At 41.9% G+C, this 22,775-nt stretch overlaps 1 protein-coding gene across 3 annotated transcripts in view; it reads left to right on the top strand.

The window, feature by feature from the left end:
* The window catches only part of FRMD4A (FERM domain containing 4A), a 598,990-nt gene extending 586,944 nt beyond the window's left edge, over nucleotides 1-12,046 (top strand). For 2 of the 3 annotated variants that reach the window (XM_073551276.1, XM_073551277.1), the window contains 2 exons: nucleotides 1,609-1,705; nucleotides 5,576-12,046. In XM_073551276.1, coding sequence (XP_073407377.1) covers nucleotides 1,609-1,705; nucleotides 5,576-5,678 — 200 coding nt within the window. In that variant the 3' untranslated portion in view covers nucleotides 5,679-12,046. Of the gene's footprint in view, nucleotides 1-1,608; nucleotides 1,706-4,290; nucleotides 4,363-5,575 lie in introns of all 3 variants that reach the window. The other variant, XM_073551279.1, reaches the window with a different exon arrangement.
* Nucleotides 12,047-22,775: the final 10,729 nt, after the last annotated feature.

Genomic DNA, 22,775 nt, shown 5'->3' with positions numbered 1-22,775 from the left:
CCAGAAAATGTTTGGCTAGGGTCTAAACAAAGCAAACTGCAAGTTTTGGATCCACAGGGTGTCTTCTTGTAGAAGCTGGATTCTAGCTAGCTGGTTGTGGTGTGAATTTTGACTTTGCATCTCAAAGGCGTGTCCACCTGTGGAGCCAGATGTATCTTGTTACAGCTTCACATGCTTACAGGAGGATTGTAAGCTGCCATTGCATCCTCCCATCCTTCACAGCCTCCATATGTATTAGACTAAAGTCAGCCCAACCCACCTATTTGGGCAGGATCGGCTGATAGTCTAATATGTATGCGGGCCTATTAACTCTCCACCGACAAATGTCCATATATATAAGGGCAAGAAAGATTTGAATTTTAACCCCTGATCATTTTTCCATTCTGAAGATAAGTCGCTGCCAAAACGGTCTTAAATAATCTTGTCTTAAACTGATAAATAGCTGTCTGCCAAAGAGGTTGTCCGGCCAAAAGCTATAATACTGTGTCCTTTACTTAAAGGGGTTGTTTGGCCATAGAGTAATTACAGACTTGTAGCCAATATGACTAGAAACTTGTGATTCCTCACATCGTACACACTACCAGGATTTTTCATTGGCGGATCTGGGAATGTCGAGCACATGACAGCATATATGAGGTCACGTGCTGAATAGATCGGCGCAGCCACTCTCAATGCAAGTGTATTGAGCAAGGCCAGAAAGTCTAGTCGGAATGTGTCAGTAACTATGCATATTGCATACTTGCGATGACACAACCACCTGAGAATCCTCAACTCGTAGTGCTCACTATGTGAGGATTCACAAGTCTGCAGTCACATAGACTGACTGCAGACTTGAAACCAAAGGACAGACAACCCCTGTAATGTAAAGTAAATTCATAAACTGCGACTCACTTTGAAATGATGCAGTAGCATTGATCTGAAGATGGACCATAACATTTAGTAGACTCCCAACTGATGTCCTTTAGTGCCTTAAAAGTTGTGTACAATTGTATGCATGGGTCTGTTATCTGCAAATGATTCGCTGACCATACAGTAGTCTGTTCTGACAAAATCTACTAATGAATTCTGCAAAACTACTTACAATAGGTTGACCTCTATGTAAGGCCCCTTATAACTAAAAGGGAACCTGTCACCTGGTTTGTCCCATATGAGATAAGACCACCTTTCAGCCCTTTATATACAGCATTCTAATATGCTGTATATATGACCCCAATCCAACCTGCAACAAAAGAAAACCACCTTTTATTATGTTAGTTTGCAGGGCGGTCCGGTCCGATGGGTGTCGCTAGTCTTGGCCTGGTGCTTTCCTTCTTTCAATGTCGTGGTCTTTCTGTGCTTCATGTGGATGACACGTCCTATGTTATCCACACAGTTTTCCCCGGCATCGCGCTCTTGCGCAGATGTACTTCTCGGCCTGTAAATATGTATAGACACGATTCAGTCCCAGGGTGGAGGGTCACTTTAGCAATAACCTTGAATTGTCGTAGATCAAAGCAATATATTATGACGTGGTGAAGAGCGGAATGCAATTATTAAGCAGTCTCGGAATTCATACTTTGCCATTTGTTGCATTTTTTTTTTTAATTATTTTCTCTCTGCTTTTCACAGCTGCCTTACCCCATGGTCAGAGGAGTTCAACGCCTTGTAGTGATTTTACAGCCACACCTCCCAGCAGCCCTCACCACATTTTAACATGGCAGACTGGGTAAGTCCTTAGGCTTTGGAAAGATTAGCATTCCTTCCATACCTACCTGAGTATACATCAAAGGGAAATTCTAATGCATTCCATAGGTTTTGTTTTTCGGACAATTACATTAACGGGTGTGTAAACTATTCACCATGGTGACCGGGTGAGTGGAATGTGGAAGACCATTCTTTATTAGTACTCGGTTGACAAATCCCTTTAATTGATTTTCTTGCTTTTCACCATAAAGTGGAGATGCTACTAGTGTATCTGTGTATTCTGTCTTGATAGACGCGGTGATCAGAAGGCAATTATCTCCAATTTTTATTAATAACAATGTAACACCACTTCTTGTATTGTGTGTGTGTATAATATGATGTGTTAGTTCAATATTTAGTCTACCGTTTACATGCTTATTACACGTGAGTTATTATGCAAATTGAAATGGTCAAAGTTTTTATGAATTTGATGAACCCAAGGAATTCTAATTTGCTTCACGTGATTAGTCTAAAATGGCTGCCCTCATTTTACATACTACAAGAGATTGCATCTGCCATAGAGGGCTTACATGACATCGGGGGTGGACAGACAGGCCTCCCCATAATGCCTTGCAGCTATTGCATCACATTGTCTCTCCTGATTGGCTGTGGTATTCTAACATAGCCTGTATAAAAGCAGCAATAGGGAATATAGCAGCTAATCTGTGATGAATCTTGATAGTAAGAGGATGTTACAACTTAAACATACAAATAGAGATAAAATACCATAAAACACTGAACAAACTGTACAGATATTGTGTATGTATGTATGTATGCATGCATGTATGTATGTATGTGTGTGACAACACAGCAGTGAAGAAGACTAGTGTGTGACGAACAGGCTGTTATGTACCACTGGTTATCATCTGTTTACCCATAATCATATATGTTGAGGTTACTTGGCATTACTTGGGCTGTGTTTGGGTTTAAAAAAAAAAAAAAAAAAAGGATTGAAATGGGATTGATACATTCCTAGGAGACCTTAAACTCGGTATCATACACCTCTTTTCGGGGCAATGGAGGCTTTGCTGTACTTTTCAATTAGCCATAAATTGAATTTTTTGGGAAAAAAATCTGCAAAGCTAGTGAATTTTGAATTTCAAAAGTTTTGCTAATCTCTGATGCATATAATTTATCATACTGCTAGTTTTCATCTAGGGTCTTTTCTTTTTCTGTGCAGCATCACCTATTCGCTCGCAAAACACAGATACCTGTCGGCCAAACATTTGTTTGTCTGATCCTCTATCTTACTTGTAGATAAAATTTGGCACTCTAAACTCGCTACTCTCTGCAGCGGCACGTGCTCCCAATCCACAGCATTACTACTTTCTTTGTCTTTGACTACTTGCAATCCACAGTACTGATGATGGTCATGCGTTAACCGAAACGCCTACATTTACTTTTTAGATTGCTTGCTCTAAATAAATTACATCAATGACAAGATTTGAGTGCCAAATTTTATCTACAATTGTTTAGGGGATAGGATCCTACTTGAGCACCGAACACCAGAGTGCCATGTCCACACTCTCTATGCTACATTACTTGATCCCCCCCCCCCCATACACACGCATGCTTGGCTGGGCATACAAGAGTTCTGTATAGAGAGTTTCACCAACATTAATCTAATATGTGAGGTCAGCTTAAAAGGATTAGAAAAACTTGGCTGCTTTCTTTCAGAAACAGTGCCACCACTGACTATGGGTAGTCTGTGGTATTGCAGTTTAGCTCTGTTCACTTCATTGAGGCTGAGTTGCACTACCAGACACAAGCAATGGATAGATAAAGAACTGTTTCTGTAAGAAAGCAACCATGTTTTTCTAATCCTGGGCCACTTCTTTGACTATTAAGGATCTTTAATGGACTATAATTGAAGTAAGTCTTTTGGACCCTGGAGAGCATATTATTTGCTACCAGATGGTCTAACCACACTCTGCTGCAACCCTTCTGGTAAAAGAGGAAAAATGCCTGCTGGTATGTCCCAAGGACAAAACTGATGTCAAATCGCCCAGCAAGCCCCATTTCGTCTATAGATCATTGGAAATTACTTAGCAAAGATGGACTTTGCAGAATATTAATATTTTGTAAATTCATATATTTCCAAAAAACAGCTCACAAAACTGTATGATCTAAGCTTAGCGGCCCCCATACACAGCAGACTAACATCAGCTGAACGCACCGTTATTGGTGGGATCGTCCAAAAGCCTAGCGTATTCTAATGCCTCCCAACTGAATTAAGGGATGATGCAGAAAGAGTGAAGGATCCGGTACCTTGGCCTTCTGATTGCCAATACTTTTGTTCTCTGGGAGATAAGCCGTTGCAGCAGCTTCCACATAAGGAACACGGGAACATTCAGCCAACAACTATCTAAGCTGTATAGGGGGAGAGTGGGGTGGTTCCAAGGCCATTCTCAATGTTTATCACTGAGAAATAGGAGGGTTCAATCTCCATATTACTAATACCGCAAAATACTTTGCTCTTTCCTTTCCTACCGCTGCTAACATGTTACTAAATGATGTCTGCCTTACCCTGTCTCTACTTTCTTCCTTCCACTGCTTTCCTTTGCTCAGAGAAACAGCAGAAAACTCGCCCACTCAGGATGGGTCTGAGTCTTCAAGTCACCAAAGTACTGATGAATAGAGGTATTGTATAAACATTCCCATGTGATCTGGTCCTGATGTGCATGGAAATCAATCATATTGTTCTGTCTAAGGGCCGTGCTTGAGTCCATTGTGCTCTAGTTCCATCACATGTAAAAACAAATGAGAAATGACAAGTTTGGTCTGCATTAGTGCTTTATATCTAACCTGTTTCATGAAAAAGTAAGCACAAGTCTTCTATTAAAAGAGCAACCATCTTATTTTTTTCCCCATTTATCAGTAGTACAAGTGAAGATTAGAAACGTTGTCATATATCTTATAACAGAAAAATGCCTCTATCTCCCCCTCTACTAATTCACTGCTCTCAATTCATTGGTGAATATTCTTCAGTGAAGAAAAATTATTTTCAGCTCACTGATGAATGAGAGGCCAGAAACCATAATTGGAAACACTTATAAGTGGAAAACATATTAATTAGTGGGGAGATTGCCTCTAAATCCTATCTTTACCCTTACCATACAAGTGTAGGGTGGCGATGGTTATCATACTGGCCAGGGGCCTATAGAATTCCCTCGGTTCTGCCATTTTAGTACACCTATGAAACATGTGGCTGGGCATCATGGCAGACTTGGAATTGTTTGATAAACTGAAATACTACAATAATTGCAGAGTATTGGAAAAGTTTAAATCGCCACTCTTTTTCCCAAAACACAAGTGGAAAAAGTTAAGAAAAAAAGTAATATTTTTCATTAATTGTGGATAGCGTGCATAATTGTCTCAAATAGAATATAAATATTCTTCCGAAATAATAGAATATAAATATTCTTCCATATGGTGTACACCAAAATGTAAAAAAAACTAAAAAATCAAAATGACATTTATTTTGGTCACATCACTTTCAAAGAAAAACAATATATGAGATCAGAAAGTCATATGGTACTATTAAGAACTACTGCACTTTGAAGACTACAACCTGTCTTGCAAAAAAAAAAAAGCCTGCAATCCGTCCATATAGCTTTGTAGACACAAAAATAGTAAATCAATATCAAAATGTAAAATTCTAAATTTGGTCCTGCAATTCTACTGCCCTGTGTAGTTTTGCACTGCTGGGAAGAATTCGTATGGGAAGAAGGCCAACTTGCCATTTCAAACGCTACACTTTTGGTATATTTATAATGTGTTCTGTTCTCAAAAAATTGAAATGGGTATTTCATATGTTTTTAACATTGTGATTTTTTTTTTTTTTTTTTTGAAGGACATACCACGACACTTGCTACCTAGATTCTGCCCTATATTCTGAATTAGCTGACGTCCAGTGGTACGGACAAGAAAAAGCCAAGCCTGGGACTCTTGTGTGACCCTATAATCGCAATGCCATTTGGAGATCACCTCACTGCCTCTCATTTGCCTTACCCAGATGCACTACCATCCCACACCAGCTTCAGCTACAAGCACTTTTCATTTTGAAGCCTACAAGTGAGAAAAATTGGTGAAGCTCTGCTCCTGTAGTTACAACATTTCCTGGAGACCCACGTTGCGACTACTGACTATTGCGTGCCTCCTTACCTGTGTAAATTAACAAACTGTGAAGGACTCGCTTTCATGCTCCACTGGAGTCGTTTTGTACTGGTTGGGAATAAACTTCATCACTGCTTAATCACTATTAATATCATTATATGGAAGTGGAAATCTAACAATATGAAGATCTCATGTTTAGGCCAACAGAGCACTAGTAAAAGGAACATTTTATTTTGCTTGGTATTTTAAACAAGAGGTGGGGAGTGAGATTAAATTTTTCTATGTTCATGATCTTATTTCCTTTATTTTTTTAATAGGCATACAAAAATCTAATTGTCCAAGAATGGTCTTCAGTTCAATTCTAACCAAAGATAAAACAGGAGGGTTGCAGTTTAGCTGCTACATATACCTTCATGCCACTGGTGCTGACATGACACACAGCGATGTGTTGCACTTAAATGTCACTTTGGTTTGTAGATGAAGCATACCGGTGTAATAAATGTACTATTCTAGAGGGTGGATTATGCGGTTACATTTACCAAATTTTGGTACTGCAAAACATAACTATTTTAAAACTAGTAATAAAATGACTACCAACTGTGATCGACTAGCTGTGTATTCTAAGGGATGTTCTCACTTTAGTATCTAGACCCATTAATTAATAACCTGCAATTACTACATTGACATAGCACAGGTTAAAGCGGTATTCTGTCTCTTCGGTATCGGGAGTAGCTCAAGGCTGGTGACATGATGTCTACTTATGTCTCCAGGATTATGTCTAGCACCTGTCTTACTATAATGAACAGGCCTGATGCACAGTACATGCCGCGCGCAAATACTACCTGGCAGATGTGACTTTACTAACCCCACTCACCTCTCAACGCAGAAGTGAGCAGCACCATAATATCCTTTCAAACTGTGCTGATTTTATATGATAAATGAACACGTCTCCGATAATTATTGCTTACTTCTAGAATAATTTTTAATTACAATAATGAATTTTCTTAAAACAGTACTTGATGCAGATGCTAATTTATCAATCTAAATTAACATTTAACACCCTCCCATACAGATTAAACTAAAGTCAGCTACTGATATCCACGCGATCAATCGGCAGCTTAATTTGTATGCGTGCCTCCCGACTCCCCTCAGCAGATAATATCAGTGGAAAGAATGATCTGGCTTGATTTCCAATGGCATTGTTCTCTGTGAGATTAGCCACTGCCCAATGATTCTGGCATCTGCTCTCTCAGAGAGCACAGGACACTTCTGTGTAGGGGTCCAGTAGGGAGTGATAGTGGTTATCTAGTGTGTGTGGTAGGCTCTACACATACATTTATTAACTGATTGTGGATAGGCCTGAATTTCGGGTAATAGTAATTTGGCTGACAATATGTGGACAGGTAGTTATAATTGCTGACATCTTACACGGGGAACGTGTGGGTTTGGTGTTACAAAGTAATATGGTTTATGCCTCCATTCAATTATCCTACACCAAGACCTTAGTTTTTGGATATGGCTGCCCACATACCTAAACTTGGCAATCGGCTACTTTCAATGGTAACAAGCTGTTGGTAGCATAGAATACATGGGTCTAGCATCGCCTGCTATTAATTTGTCATGTCTCATAAATTTACTACAAATAGAATTAGACCCCATGTTCTCCAAATTATGTACCAGATCTCGGTGTGAGTGGTCTGGCTGCTGACACTATTACTTCGGCATTGGCATCAGAAATTGCAATGTTTAATTTCTACTCAAGAATAATGGAGCAGGTATTTCCTGATGCAGAATTACAGAAATAAATGCCTGTGTGCCCAACAGTTCCCTGTGCCAAATATCCTGAATGAATACCTACACACCAGTCATACATTTACCATCGGACTGGAAACATTGGGCCCCCAGAGGATTTTATTCTGAGGGCCAACGTTTCTCCCCAACTCAAGAGCTGCAAGGTTTGCACTATGTACTCTCCTGAAGGATAAGGCAGGGCCAACCGGAGGATTCTCCAGTTCTCTGGTGGGCCAGCCCAACCCTGCATACATTTACATTCCGCACGTGGGGAATGCATTGGAGCTGCCCATAGACTCCAGGGTCACCTGCAATATGCACAAGTAATGAGCATTAGCTCATGGGTACAACTCGTGATAAACTAACTCTTCATTCATGATTCACTCACACTATTTGTACTGTCAGATCACCACTCTTATGGAAACATTCATAGGAATCATCACATGTATCAGTGTGAAAACACACTGTCCGTGAAAGTGCCCTTAGTCAAAATATGTCCTACGGAAAAAGGACCTTTCCTATTGCTGTCAGGTCCTATACTAGTTTTTAAAAATCCTCTGTGCCATTCCTGGTAGAAAGCACAATACAAGTAAAATTTGGGCTTGATCTAGTAAACCACAGAATTACAAGGACAGAAGTAAAATGGTAATCACCGAAGAGTGATCTTAGAGTCTTTACAGCGTGCTCATCATAATAACATAAATAGATGTATGTGCTACAAGAGGGATATAGGGTCAGAGTATTGTATCCTCTGTTGTCCCACAGGTTATGACAAGTAACTATAAAGGTCATTAAATTATAGCAACTATTCTGTGCAACCTTAGGGCCAGATAAGTAAGGAACCAAGAAACCTACCAATACAACATTACAAAGGACAAGGAAAACCTGTGTACCTCAACAGAACACTACAGACCGAATATTTAGGAGGCCCTTATTTTTCAAGTTTCTTCTTAAGGTTGATATCTAGGACTAATATGATGCATTACCAATTTCATCACAGTGGACACACAATATCTTCAAAAACAAAATCATTTTTTAAAAAAATACCATAATGTAAAATTTTAATAGTGATTTTCACATTTCATTTTGGCTAAATAAAAAAGCTGCAAAAAATTTAAAAGTATATCGTAATGAGAAGAAAAGTAATAAAGGAAAGACTCTACAGTCTTGTTGCAGTCTCTCCATTCAGACGGCCATTGAAGAAAAAAAAATTATTAAATTTTGTAATAAATCCACAGCAAATTCATTTAGAAGTTAAAACTACCCTCCACTCTGGGATAGAAAAAATACAACACTTTTTTATGTATAGTCTCCATTCTTGATGCCCTCTGTTTGCCTCTTGTTGCCTCCTCCGCTCAGGATTGTGTTCCGTTTCTTTTGCCTCCAAAACGGCTGCCTCAGTGGTAAGTCTACGACATTTCTCCTCCTGCCTTTCTTATTTCACAACACTGGGAAGGCAAAAGGTTTGGTTTATACATGGAACTCCCCATTCCATTGTGGCGTCCATTATGATAGAATGAGGAACAGAACACGAATCTGAGAGGAGGAGACAGCTGGAGGCAAACAGAGGGCACCAGATAGGATGACTATACATGAGAAGTGTATAGCCACTTTTCAGTCTCAGGGTAGAAAGTCACTTTAAAGGTATTGTCACACTTATTAGCGATGCACCAGCGATCCCGACCAGCGATATGACGCGGTCAGGATCGCTGGTGCATCGCTAAGTGGTCGCTAGTGAGCTGCCACACAGGCAGGGGTCGGGGTTCGCTACTTACCTGTCAGACAAGGCGATCCTGACGTCCTCCCGCCCGCGTCCACGCGTCGCTCGTCTCCACAGCAGGAAGCTGATGACAAGAAACGGTCCAGGACGTTCTTACGCGATCAGCGATAACCAGCGGGGGAGCCGGTCGGAGGTAAGTATCACACATAGCGATAGCAATATCGCTGCTGCGTCACAGAAACCAGTGACGTTATAGCGATATTGCTAGTGTGACAGGCCCTTAATATTCCTATGTACATTAGATAAGTTGGCCAAATCCACCAATTTTAGTGTGATCAGCCAACCATGGAAGCTGTATGAGGGGCTCCTGACTGTCCCACAATAGATTATGTTGAGAGAAGGATCCTTTTGTTTGGCGCATATATGTCACCGGCAGAGGAATCGGGCAGCCACTCTGTCATAGAAAATGCAGAAAAACTTGACAAGGCTGAGCATTCATGTGTATGAGAGAGTCGGGAGAAATGCCAACCGATCATCTACTAAGCAGCTATCTAATGGGCAATGGGGCCTTTATATGCAGATTTCACTTTATGCATCACAAAGGGTAAATCTGCAGTGAACTTTTGCAGCAGAATTTGACATGCTGTGAATTTGAACTGCCATAAGTCAATATCCGAGTGTATTTGGTACAGATTTAAAGGGGATCTACAGTTTCAGAAAGCCTCTTTCTTCAGGTGCAGTTTGTTTAAAAATACAACCAACCAATACACTGTGCTTTACTTGCCCTCCTTACTCGTGCCAAACTCTGGCAGCTGAGCCCACCGATTGGCTGCAGCGCTGTTGGCATGTTGTCAGTACTACAGAATTTCAGACATGGGGAGCAGCGCCAGACCCTGGGATGGCGAGTTAAAACCAATTGTTTTTTTAACAAACTGCTACCGGGAACAGCGGCTTTTCTGAACCTGGAAAATGCCTTCAAGTTTGCATCAAATCCGAATTTGACTTATGGTGTGAACTGGTTTGGCCCAAAAATAAAAGAAACTAACCATATGTTAACACCGTCATTCCATAACTGAAATCAGTGTCCACAAGATTAAGACTGGTAACATTGTGTATTAACTTTTCATCAACATCAGCGATATACCAACAGTAATATGCTAATCCGTAAATATAACAAAAATCCACACTTGAATAAACATAGAATTGTGCTAGGACGTATTAGTAATTAGTATTTTAGGAATAATTTATTTACAATAGCTCATTGAACACCTGAATTACCTTGAAGACAATACTGTTACTGGGCACACATAACGACACTTGCCTAGGCGTAGTAGACTTCCTCTCAGTGATTTTCCAGATGACTTGCTAACCAACCTTTGATCTAAATGCTGGGAACTTGGAGAACCCACATCCTAGAAATCTCATTGCTGTATAATTTTCCGGTTCTTTCCAGGTAAGAGAAACATATTAGTATAATATTTTTGTTTCCTTTATTATACTTGTATTATAGCATTACCACTCAACTTGATAAGTTCCCCAGCTCTTTTAGATGTGACAACGGGAAGTGATTATACGATGCGATTTCTTTAAAAGGGAAAGTGATGAACTTGACTTTTGGCATTGTAAGCAGCTTATTAAATCTATTTAGCAGTTGCAGGCATTCATCTAAACTGATATATACAGCAAATGATAGGCAGGCTCATACATTACTACAAGCACTTAATCCATTCTTTAGATACAATTTATGACATGCAATACATAACCATATACAAAACACTATATAATGCAACAGTTATCTAGGAAGAGGTTTCCGGCTAGATGCTTCTTTTTCATTTGTCTTATTTGGCATGTTAGAGGGACGCACTTTGTCTAGTATCGCTCATACATCTGGAGGACACTATCATGCTTCTCTTTGTGTGCTATATAATTCATCATGGTACTTGCAGTGGCAGCTTACCTCTGCAATGCACAAAGTGTAAAAAGGGTAGTCCAAACCCTGAGTTCAAACATTGTCATGCTCGAACTCCCTCTTTTCCAATATTTCGTATCTCATGAGTATTATTGTAAATGAGCAGTTCTGCATCCCTTACGTTGTTCCTGCCGTGCAACATTAGCATTCTATTGGATGATTACAATGGGGCTATTGTTTTATATAAAAAGACTACCTGGTGTATACTATGCTGTAAGGCAAGTTATTTTTTCCTATGAGCAGTTGAGTGTTGGAAAATAGTAACCCAGATTTGATTTTTCTTCACCCAGTATTAGTTTTAGTTTTGAAAATAGCAAACCTCTTTTTTCAGGTGCTACCAAGATGACCAGTTACTGCTTAGTCAACTAGGTGTAAAGTTTTACATTTATTAATGTCAATAGTTTTAATACAAGTTGTGAAAAAAAATGAACTTTAGTTTCACCCCTTAGAAGACAACAGAGCTGGCAATGCTGCTTAATGTCTCTTGAGGGGTTAAATAATTTAGGTTGCGCCTAAACAAGATTATAGAGCATGTAAAATTTACTTTTTTTTTATTCTGTTCAGCTGTAATCAATGAAAAAAAAATGTATGTTGTAGAAAAGTTGCAGAGTTTTTCAAAAGAATTCTGCCATTAATTTATTCTTTTTGTATTAAGAATTTGTATAGTACCTTTACATTTTGCAAAACAGTGTTGTTGACACTTCCTTAATAAAGCATTTTTAAAATCATGTGGTTTCTTTTTGGATTTTGAATGTCCTTTTAAAGAGTAACCGTCATTTTAATTTTATAAATCAATAAAGTACAAAAAAAAATAAACTTTTTAATATAGCTTATAAAATAAATTTGCTTCTTTCATCTCCTAGGCTGCCCTTTCACTCTCAATTCTTGGGTAAAATCTGTATTCAGTGAATACAGACTGTCCCATTACTGTGATAGGAGATAGTAGTCGGTGCTTTTAAAAATGGATGTAACGTGGCGCAGGGTGTGGTACTCGTCTTCCACGTCCTAGCACGCTACATGAAAATGGGGGTCCTGTTTGTGTGCGTCTTGTTACCTTGATAGTACGCCTCTGCAGTCTGCATGGTGCCGCTGTATCAAGCAGGCCGGGACCAGACGTTCGATAACGAACTGAGGGAGACCAAAAATAAACTTCTTTTTACTGAATATGAACTTGATGAGAATTATGTACATTAGTACTTCTTCACTAATGTTTCTCTTGCATTAAGGTGTTATCCGTATGTGCACGGGTGATAACGGAGTGTCTTTGGCGTGCTCGAATAATATGTTTGAGTCCCCATGCATGCTTGTCTCACAGCTGCATCACATGCGAGGATTGCCAGCTTTTTAGGAAATTCCTGTATGTGTTGTGGCTGTCGAACAGCTGTGAGACATGCTATCGCAGGGAATTGAACACACCAAAGACACTGGGTTAGCACCCGAGCATGTTCATTCATCAATAACGGGCAATTCTCCATTACATGTAATGACACTTCATTTATACATCATAAGTTTGCATCTCATTACAATTCAGCAAAAATTTGGGGAATCTTCATCTTCCACTGTGAGGGCCGCACGAGTTGAGGAGTAACGCTACGGCTGCTCCTAGCTACTCTCAGTTCCCAGCTGACTAATGAGGGCTCCATTGCTTGCAGTACGTAGGTATGACTCCTTACTAGAACCTTTAAAGTCCATTGTTCTCCATAATAGAATTTAAGTCCCAATATGATGCCCACGTTGCTTTTTTGAAGCAGAATATTCCTGAGCAGAAACGCTCACCCTCTTCCTGGGAAACGCATGCGTTTTATGAAGCACTTTTGTAATCGTTTTTGACGCTTTTGTTAAGTGTTTTAGCAAGCGTTTTCCTATGCGTTTTCGCAATACAACTGCATGTATGTGGAAACGCACGTGTTTCCACAAAATTAATGAACATGCTGCGTATGTTTCCGCAGCGGAAAAAAACGCACCATTAGCACAACGTGTGCGGATTCCATTATGTTTACATTGGATGCTTTTCTTAAGCGTTTCCAAGGCAAAAACGCACGTCTTAAAGCGCAGCGGAAACGCTTAAACGCAACGTGGGCACATAGCCTTAGGTAAAAAAAAATAAAACAATGGTTACTCTAAGTAACAACTGAGCAAAAAAGATAAAGAATTGGAACTGACAATTTGAGTTATTGAGGACACTCATTCAATTATTTATTGTACGTCCCTGTCTTCATCTATGCACAAAAAATGATTTTGTGTTGCTTATACTGTAATTGAGACATTTAGGTATACTCGTACACATGTAACTATGGAGGAACAAATTGTACTTACTGTACCTGATCAATCTTGATTTGTTTTTGTAACTTGTTAGGAATTTAAAGTTGATTCACTATTTTCTAAGTGCCTAGCAAATCCAACTTGTATCAAATCGAGAATCCGCAACAGGAATCCAATGCTGATGCTCAGATTTTTTTGCTCTTCTTCTAGCAAATCCACTCAAGGATGAGCCCCTATTACATTTTCATTCTTTTTCTTCTTGAAAATATATTTTTTTCTCAAAGCAAGAGAATGGCGTGTAAAAGACCCCATACACATTGTTTGGATGCAGAATATTATTTATGTTGGTGGATTCAGTGAAATGCAGAATTCGTGTCTAAATCTTCATCAAATCCTGAAGTTATGAAAAGGGCCTAGTAGTTAAGATTTCCCTCTTGAGCAAAATCCTGTATAGGGTGTTTTGAAGACAAAATAACTAGATGTAATCAATACAAGTTATCTGTTTCCATATATAAAGAGATATGGAGGTAGCTGGGGCTAGCTCAGCCATGTCTGAATAGCTTTTATTTCCATGGTTGCACAGCACAAAACAAAATCATAAAATCCCTAGTCTTGTCCAAACAATATAGACCCTGTCTATTCATACACAGCTGAGCTAGCCCCAGTTTGGTGACAAAAAAAAGATATCATCCACAGCAACCAGTGATACTTGCAGTTTGGTGCACATAACCTGTGCAGTCTCTTCCCAGAGAGATTCTGGCTTGTCTCTCTCTAGCTCCAACACAAATCCATTATGGTCAGCTTCCCCCAGCTGACTGACCAGTGAACACATGGCCTGGTTCTAGTCATAGCTATCCAGGTACACCTAGTCAGTAATTGTAGTTCTAGCATTTAACCCTAGCCTACATGGCTTTTCGAATATATATATATACAGTCATATGTTAAAGTTTGGGCACCCCTATTAATGTTAACCTTTTTTCTTCATAACAGTTTTGGTTTTTGCAACAGCTATTTCAGTTTCATATATCTAATAACTGATGGACTCAGTTATATTTCTGGATTCAAATGAGGTTTATTGTGCTAACAGAAAATGTGCAATCTGCATTTAAACAAAATTTGACCGATGCAAAAGTATGGGCACCTCAACATAAAAGTGACATTAATATTTCGTAGATCCTCCTTTTGCAAAAATAACAGCCTCTAGTCGCTTCCTGTAGCTATTAATGAGTTCCTGGATCCTGGATGAAGGTATTTGTGACCATTCCTGTTTATAAAACAATTCCAGTTCTGTTAAGTTTGATGGTCGCCGAGCATGGACAGCCCGCTTCAAATCATCCCACAGATGTTCAATGATTTTCAGGTCTGGGGACTGGGATGGCCATTCCAGAACATTGTAATTGTTCCCCTGCATGAATGCCTGAGTAGATTTGGAGCGGTGTTTTGGATCATTGTCTTGCTGAAATATCCATCCCCTGCGTAACTTCAACTTCGTCACTGATTCTTGCACATTATTGTCATGAATTTGCTGATACTGAGTTGAATCCATGCGACCCTCAACTTTAACAAGATTCCCAGTGCCGGCATTGGCCACACAGCCCCAAAGCATGATGGAACCTCCACCAAATTTTACTGTGAGTAGCAAGTGTTTTTCTTGGAATGCTGTGTATTTTAGCCTCCGTGCATAACGCCTTTTTGTATGACCAAACAACTCAATCTTTGTTTCATCAGTCCACAGGACCTTCTTCCAAAATGTAACTGGCTTGCCCAAATGTGCTTTTGCATACCTCAGGCGACTCTGTTTGTGGCGTGCTTGCAGAAAAGGCTTCTTTCGCATCACTCTCCCATACAGCTTCTCCTTGTGCAAAATGCGCTGTATTGTTGACCGATGCACAGTGACACCATCTGCAGCAAGATGATGCTGCAGGTCTTTGGAGGTGGTCTGTGGATTGTCCTTGACTGTTCGCACCATTCTTCTTCTCTGCCTTTCTGATATTTTTCTTGGCCTGCCACTTCTGGTCTTAACAAGAACTGTACCTGTGTTCTTCCATTTCCTTACTATGTTCCTCACAGTGGAAACTGACAGGTTAAATCTCTGAGACAACTTTTTGTATCCTAATCTTTGTTTTCAGATCATTTGAGAGTTATTTTGAGGAGCCCATGATGCCACTCTTCATAGGAGAATCAAATCGGAGAACTACTTTGCAAGTGGCCACCTTAAATACCTTTTCTCATGATTTGATACACCTGGCTATGAAGTTCAAAGCTCAATGAGGTTACAAAACCAATTTAGTACTTCAGGAAGTCAGTAAAAAGTAGTTAGGAGTGTTCAAATCAAGAAAATGATAAGGGTGCCCATACTTTTGCACCAGTCAAATTTTGTTTAAATGCAGATTGCACATTTTCTGTTAGTACAATAAACCTCATTTGAATCCAGAAATATAACTGAGTCCATCAGTTATTAGATATATGAAACTGAAATAGCTGTTGCAAAAAAAACCCAAAATTGTTCTAAAGAAAAAAGGCTAACATTAATAGGGGTGCCCAAACTTTAACATATGACTGTATATACTGTATATATATATATATATATATATATATATATATATATATATATATATATATATATACTTGTATATATATATATATATTATACATTGCATTTTTTATTCTTGTGTAAGCTGTGTCCCAAATCTGAAGGTTTATTTGGATTATATGATAACTTGACCCATCCTAGTCTACTATTGTTTGAGATATATTTTATATATATATATATATATATATATATATATATATATATATATATATATATATATATATATATATATATAATCTCAAACAATAGTAGACTAGGAAGGGTCAAGTTATCATATAATCCAAATAAACCTTCAGATTTGGGACACAGCTTACACAAGAATAAAAAATGCAATGTATAAGTATTTAGACCCGTTCAGCTTTCAATTTTTACATTTCCAAAAGGCTGCTCCAGTTTGTATAACAATAAATACACTAATGCATTGCAGTATACAGGCAATGGATAGATGTTAACCCATAAAAACAAACAATAGACTAGAATCAATAAGTTCAAGACTATATTATGACTAAGAAAAAATAAAAGCAACCTTGAATTATAAAAAAAAAATATAAGGAAATGCTTTGCTTGAAAGGAACCTTTAAAATAACCCTATGTATGCAGGGTAATAGCATTATTCTGCAGGTTAATACCATTCTGAAGCTTCCTGGCGCTCACAGAGAGAGCCCCGCTGCCAGGAGGAAATTAAATTCACTCTCCCTGGCAGCCTCGCTTTCAGTCACTGCTCTGTGCAAACAGAGCTGTGGCTGTAACCGCGCACCCAGCAGTGATTGACAGCCGCCTCTAATGCCGAGGCGGCGGTCAGTCAATTCCGGGATCGCAGTGACTGAAACCGTGCTAGTGCCTCCCTTGTAAACTGAAAAAGCGAGGCTACCGAGGGGGAAGAGAAGTAAAGTTCATTTCCTCCCAGCAGCGAGGCTCTCGATGAATGTGCCGCATGGTTTCAGAACACTATTAACCTGCAGATTAATCCCATATCTGCGAATTAATACAGTTATTTAGCATGATGGGTTCCCTTTATGAAAAAGAAATCCAATATGAAACAAGGAGGATTTTTGACAGTCACCATAAAATGTTTTTCTCGTAGCATTCATTGGGAGACACAAGATCCATGGTGAAGTCTGACCCTAAAAAAAAATTTCAGTAAAAAAATAAAAATATTGGCTCCTACCAAGAAGGCTACACCTGGTCTACCAAGCTACTTCATTAGTAAAGAAAGAAGTAGAAGCAAGAGAACAAAAGGAAACCACCACCCCAAGAAGAACAATGCACAACCAATGGGCAAATAAGGGAGGTGGTTGTGTCCCACAATGAAGGCTACGAGAAATAGATTTTACAGTAACTAACAATAATCCTCTCTTCTCAGGCACTTCATTGGGTGACACAGGAAACATGGAACATCCTAAAGCAGTCCCTGGGGTGGGAAACACAATAATGTTGCAAAAGGAAGAATAGCAAACCATCAGGACACCACCAGAGCGACTGCCACTTACAGCAACTTCGTACCAAGATTCACGTCTGCTGATGCAAAAGTATGGACAGATGACCAATTAGACTAGTAGACCAGATGCCTGGTGGCATAAGGCCCACTGATGACAAATCTGGCTGAAAACCTCTGGATGAAAAGATCATTCTTCTTCCCATTCAATCATTCTGGGTATGTGGAATGCTGAGATCAATGGAATTCTTCATTCTGCACAGCCAAGCATCTGTGAGACCTCTGCCATGGCTGACCGGCTGTCAGTTCTGCTGATTAATGCCAAGGCGGTGGCATTGTTTGACTATATCTAGATGGGCAGACCCTTAGGGCAGGTGCAGCCAGTGAAGAAGAGAGAGGTGGGTGGCACTGAGCTACAGCACGTTGATTGGTAGTAGCTTCTGGTGCTTCTTCCAACGACCTTGGACAGACAACTGTAAAACCTTCCCCACAAGCCAAGGAGATTGGTTTCTCTTGATGGCACCTGAGAAATTAATGGGAAGAAAGGAACGGCCCTTGTGCATGTGGGGCGAGGTCAACAACCAGCTGAGAGACTGAGTCAGCTCTGCAAGGGTCTGGAATTAAACTGAGCAAACAGCATTGCCTCACTGGCTGCCACAATCTTGACACAGACTCTCATACATAATGGGCAAGAATTTCAGTCTCTCGATGTACAAAACTGATAGAGACATACCCCAAGCGACTTGCAGCTGTAATCGCAGCAAAAGGTGGCACAACAAAGTATTAAGTTAAAGGGGCCGAATAATATTGCAAGCCCCACTTTTCAGTTTTTGAATTTCCACAAGAATTTAAAATAACCAATAAATTTCGTTCAACTTCACAATTGTGTCCCACTTGTTGATTCTTCACCAAAAATTTACATTTGGTATCTTTAGGTTTGAAGCATGATATGTGGGAAAAGGTTGAAAAGTTCCAGGGAGCTGAATACATTTGCAAGGCACTGTATATTGGTGGTTAGGGCCACCTCTTGATAAGAACTGACAAAGCTATGATACTGATGTGTCCTGTGCTTACCATAAGGAAATCGTAACCTGGACTGCGGGAGCAAAGCACTATTGCTGCTGGTGGCAGGGCCGCCATCAGGGCATTACAGCCCTTACTAGTGTATGGGGCCCCATGAATTGGGGGGGCCAGGCTGCCCGAGCACGCTGGCAGCCCGGGCCGCACGCTCGGGCCCCCCCGATGATTTGTTCAGGCAGCAGCAGGCGCTTTAAGCTACGGCCCGCCCCAGTGCATTATGGGTCCCGTCCAGCCAGCCTCCCGTGACGTCACACGTTGCTCTGCAGCTCTGCTCCACTTCCTCATTCGGAGCAGAGCATGCAGCGTGTGCGGTGTCAGTGTGTGTGCACGTGGGTGGCTGGGAGCGGTGGACGGGCGGCAGACACCAGGAGAGAAGAGGCGGCGGCGTGCACAGCGGACCAGACGTGGAGGCAGCAGGCGAGTGAGCAGGTGAGTAGTTTCAGGGCAAGGGGGGCCCAGCCAGCCACACAGCACCAGTCCCACCACAGCCACAGGGCCCCAGGGCAGGCAGGGGCCAGGGGGGGCTCTGTGCAGCCAGCCGCACGGCAGCAGTCCCACCACAGCCACAGGGCCCCAGAACAGGCAGTGGCCGGGGGGGCCCTGCGCAGCCAGCCACACGGCAGCAGTCCCACCACAGCCACAGGGCCCCAGGGCAAGCAGGGGCCAGGGGGGGGCTCCGTGCAGCCAGCCGCACGGCAGCAGTCCCACCACAGCCACTGGGCCCCAGGGCAGGCAGGGGCCAGGGGGGGCCCGTGCAGCCAGCCGCATGGCAGCAGTCCCACCACAGCCACAGGGCCCCAGGGCAGGCAGGGGCCAGGGGGGCCCTGCGCAGCCAGGCACAATGCAGCAGTCCCACCACAGCCACAGGTCCCCAGAACAGGCAGGGGCCAGGGGGGGCCCTGTGCAGCCAGCCGCACTGCAGCAATCCCACCACAGCCACAGGGCCCCAGGGCAGGCAGGGGCCAGCGGGGCCCTGCGCAGCCAGCCTCATGGCAGCAGTCCCACCACAGCCACCAGGAGAGAAGAGGCGGCGGCGTGCGCAGCGGACCAGACGTGGAGGCAGCAGGCGAGTGAGCAGGTGAGTAGTTTCAGGGCAAGGGGGGCCCAGCCAGCCACAATGCAGCAGTCCCACCACAGCCACAGGTCCCCAGAACAGGCAGGGGCCAAGGGGAGTCCTGTGCAGCCAGCCGCACTGCAGCAATCCCACCACAGCCACAGGGCCCCAGGGCAGGCAGGGGCCAGGGGGGCCCTGCACAGCCAACCGCACGGCAGGAGTCCCACCACAGCCACAGGGCCCCAGGGCAGGCAGGGGGCAAAATGTGAGACATGGGGGCAGAATGAGACACGGGGGGCTGGGAGCAGAATGTGAGACATGAGGGCAGAATGTGAGACATGGGGGCAGAATGAGACCCCGGGGGAAGAATGTGAGACATGGGGGAAGAATGTGAGACATGGGGGAAGAATGTGAGACATGGGGGAAGAATGTGAGACATAGGGGGCCAGGGGCAGAATGGACATGAGGGCTGAATGTGACAGTGAGACACAGGAGGGGCAGAATGGATACGGGGCAGAATGTGAGACACGGGGCCAGAATGTGACAGTGAGACACAGAAGGGAGCAGAACGGATATGGGGGTAGAATATGAGACACGGGGGGGAAGAATGTGACAGTGAGACACAGGAGGGGCAGAATGGATACGGGGACAGAATGTGAGACACATGAGGGGGCAGGATGGGAGACACATGGGGCAGGATGGATACGATGTAGACAGATGGGGCAGGATCGGGAGATCATATGGGGCAGAAAGGATACTCATGAGGGCAAGATGAGAGAAAATATGGCTGGAGTCAGGAATGAGACAGGATGGGGGATATTGGAGGCTAGGATGGGGCATATTATTACCATAGGGGCTAATTAAGGGATAATATTACTGCGGTGATGTATTTATTTTATTTTTTTGAGGATACTGTTTTAAATGGGGGGGGGTCCTGTTACTGTGCAGAGCGACACTGTCACCTTTTTTTCTTCATCTGGTGTAGAGTAGAAGTTGGGAAAAAAATTAAGTAATGGGTTCTGCAAGTGGAGCTCTAGCTAACTGTGTTATTTCCTGCAGAGACAAGCCCTGGCTGGAAGACATGATGGCGTTATGTGCTGAATGAAAGATGAAAAGCGAAGATAAAGGACTTCACCTAGACACGACACTGGTGAGTCAGTTTGTTGCCTGTACACTGACACTATATACAGAGTGCCTTTGTGCAATGTCACCAGTGATCACTGTATAACCTGTGCACTGACACTGTACACTATATACAGAGTTCCTGTGTACAATGTCACCAGTGATCACTGTATTACCTGTACACTGACACTATATACAGAGTTCCTGTGTATAATGTCACCAGTGATCACTGTATTATCTGTACACTGACACTATATACAGCGCTCCTGTGTATAATGTCAACGGTGATCCCTGTATTACCTGTACACTGGCACTTTATACAGAGTTCCTGTGTACAATGTCACCAGTGATCACTGTATTATCTGTACTCTGACACTATATACAGGGGTCCTGTTCATAATGTAACTGGTGATCACTATTACCTGTACACTGGCACTATATACAGAGCTCCTGTGTATAATGTCACCGGTGATCACTGTATTACCTGTACACAGACACTGCATACTAAGTACAGATCTCCTGTGTATAATGACACTTATGGTGATAATATTATGTTTTTTTTATTAATGATCAGTATTGTTGTATTCTGTCACTGTGGTGATAATATGTGGTCTGGGCATGATGCAGTGGTATTTGTCCTTTGTATGTGCTATTATTCTGTCACTGGTGGTAATTTGTGGCCTGGTCATGGTGTAGCTGGATTTGTTCTTGTATGTGTTATTATTGGTCACCATGTGTTGGTAATATGGTGTCTGGACATGGTGCGGTGGTATTTGTCCCTTTTTGACGTGATATTATTGGTCATTTTAAAAATTGAAAAATAAAATATATACCTAAATTGTATTGGATATTTTAACAAATGTTTAATAGGATAGAGTAGAGTAGGGCCTGGCCAAAAGAGTCTACCTTGTCGTGGTGGCAGATTTAAAAAATCTTTTGGCCAAAACAAGAGCTGCTGGCTATGTGTGTGATCTGGAGATGGGACCTGTTAATATGTGATTGGTGAGAAGTGGAGTTTTTCCAAGAGAGAGCCGTGGGACTGTGAACAGTTCTGGGGTGGAGCCTGGGCGGAGTCTCAAGGGGGCCCCGAATATTTTGCCAGTATGGGGCCCCGAAATTCCTAGTGGCAGCCCTGGCTGGTGGCGTCCTAAAGAATCTTTTCCAATTTGATCCCAAACAGGCAAGGAAACTTAAAAGAAATCACAATACGGATAGCCACAATATTGCTCTAGGCTCGTGCCGAACACCCGGTGGCTTTCAAAGAAGCCTAGCAAAGATACTTGCCCGTGTGAGCTCTCTTGTTGGTCACGTCTTCTAATTCAGCAGTCTGGGCCCTGAAAGATTGCCCTGCTGTTGTTTAACCCAAGAAGTAACTGCCTAAGCAATACAAGTGACTAAGGATGATTACAGGACAGAGCCTACTGCTACAAAGGTCGACTTGCACATGAACTCAATATGTGTTTCTGTAGGGTCCTTTAGAGATGCCCCCTCCACAAGAGGAAGGGTTATCAATAACTAAGAAAACAGGTCACCACCAGCTCCGCTGGGAAAAGATGCAGTATTTCTATACATTTCCGTCTGTGAAAACATCTGTCTGGAAGTTCAAATTCCTTATTTAGGACCACAAAAAACTCCTCGTGGTGGAAGAAACATTCTCCATACATCTTCTGATTCTGAACAACCTCATTTTGCATGGTGAGAGGGGTTGCCTCAGTGATTGGTTCTTTAACGGAATCAGACAATAATCTATTTCTCTTAGCTACCCCCCACCCGGTAAGAGTCCAAATCAGAGTTCAATACGGAGCTAGGCTCTTATCTACGTGGAGACAGGGCCTCAGGCAAGGGAAAGCAAGTCTGAAGCTGCATCCAGGTTGATGCAGAGAAAAAAGGAAGCCTGAAAGATGAACCAAG

Source organism: Dendrobates tinctorius, unplaced genomic scaffold (genome assembly GCF_039654945.1).
Source record: "Dendrobates tinctorius isolate UK_male_01 unplaced genomic scaffold, ASM3965494v1 ptg000174l, whole genome shotgun sequence".
NCBI classification, from domain to species: domain Eukaryota; kingdom Metazoa; phylum Chordata; class Amphibia; order Anura; family Dendrobatidae; genus Dendrobates; species Dendrobates tinctorius.
This window is presented reverse-complemented; position numbering and strand designations above follow the sequence as displayed.